This window comes from Mus caroli, chromosome 5 (assembly GCF_900094665.2).
Source record: "Mus caroli chromosome 5, CAROLI_EIJ_v1.1, whole genome shotgun sequence".
NCBI classification, from domain to species: domain Eukaryota; kingdom Metazoa; phylum Chordata; class Mammalia; order Rodentia; family Muridae; genus Mus; species Mus caroli.
Window position 1 is genome coordinate 128,835,493 of NC_034574.1, and position 1,373 is coordinate 128,836,865.

The 1,373-nt window shown below is 49.7% G+C and overlaps 1 protein-coding gene across 1 annotated transcript in view; it reads left to right on the plus strand.

Moving 5' to 3' along the window:
- The window catches only part of Zp3 (zona pellucida glycoprotein 3), an 18,117-nt gene that overhangs the window by 16,043 nt on the left and 701 nt on the right, over positions 1–1,373 (plus strand). The window contains exons 2-3 of the mRNA XM_029477809.1: positions 452–543; positions 669–805. Coding sequence (XP_029333669.1) covers positions 452–543; positions 669–805 — 229 coding nt within the window. The remainder of the gene's footprint in view (positions 1–451; positions 544–668; positions 806–1,373) is intronic.

The window sequence follows — 1,373 nt, forward strand, 5'->3', positions numbered from 1 at the left end:
GTGTGTAGGGCTCTGTGGTAGTGCCTGTGTAGACGAGGCTCTAGGATTGACCCCAGCACCATAAACATGAATTGGGCCAAAAGTTAAATTTTAATTAAACTTTGCTTTATTATGTCTTTTTTCTGAGACAGGGTCTCGCTATGTATCCTGACTAGCCCAGAGCTGAACTAAGTAGATTAGGCTGGCCTTGAACTTGGAGATCCACCTACCTCTGCTGGGACTAAAGGCAGGTGGCACCACTGCCTTTTTTTTTTTTTTTTTGAGACAGGATCTCTCTATTTCATGGCTATGGCTGGCCTGAAATTTGACTGTAGTCCATGCTGGCCTTGAACTCTTGATCTGCCTGCCCTGCCTCCTGAATGCCGTGCCATCACATCTGGCTTCCTGCAAACATTTTCAAAAAGCTGTCGACAACCTCTTCCAACTCAGCCTGCTCACAACTTTCTTTCAGCTCTACATCACCTGCCATCTCAAAGTCGCGCCAGCTAACCAGATCCCCGATAAGCTCAACAAAGCCTGTTCGTTCAACAAGACTTCCCAAAGGTGAGGAGATCAGGTGCCTGTGTGTAGGCACCCGGAGGCTACTGGAATCGATTTCTTCAATTATACAATGGCAAACATCTTCCTGTCCTAGCTGAGCTAAGTAAGCTTTTTGTCTTGTTACTCAGTTGGTTGCCAGTAGAGGGTGATGCTGACATCTGTGATTGCTGCAGCCATGGCAACTGTAGTAATTCAAGCTCTTCACAGTTCCAGATCCATGGACCCCGCCAGTGGTCCAAGCTAGTTTCTCGAAACCGCAGGCACGGTATGTCGGGGACACGGGACACGGGACACTTATTCCTCTTCCTCTTTAAGATCTCTGCTTCACTTCCTTTTGCTCCATTGAGATGGTTGACTGAGGGAATGTCTTCTGGGTCAGATGTTGCTATCTCCAGTGGAAAGAGTGCTGAGTGTCTCTTCCCAGTGGCTTGTGGGTTAGGGTAGCCCTGTCAATCCTGAGATTCTCTCAAGACATTATGGGGTAGAAGAGAGACTAGATGGATGATCAGGTGATACCTTCAATCCACTGAGGCAGAGCAAATTTTGAATCCTTGGGAACTGGACTCAACTTGAGAGCTGAGAGTGGCTTACATTTGTCATCCCGGTCCTTGGGGAGGCTAAGAAAGGAGAAACACAGTTCAAGGGCAGCCTGGGGGGAGCCTGTCTCAAGAAACCAAACATGAAAGGCTGGGAGAAAGGTTTAGTGGTAGATAGAGCTCCTGCCTAGAAAACCCCAGTGAGGGGCTGGGGGCGTGGCTCAGTGGGAGAGCCCCTGCCTAGAATCCCCCAGGGAGGGGCTGGGGGCGTGGCTCAGTGGGAGAGCCCCTGCCTAG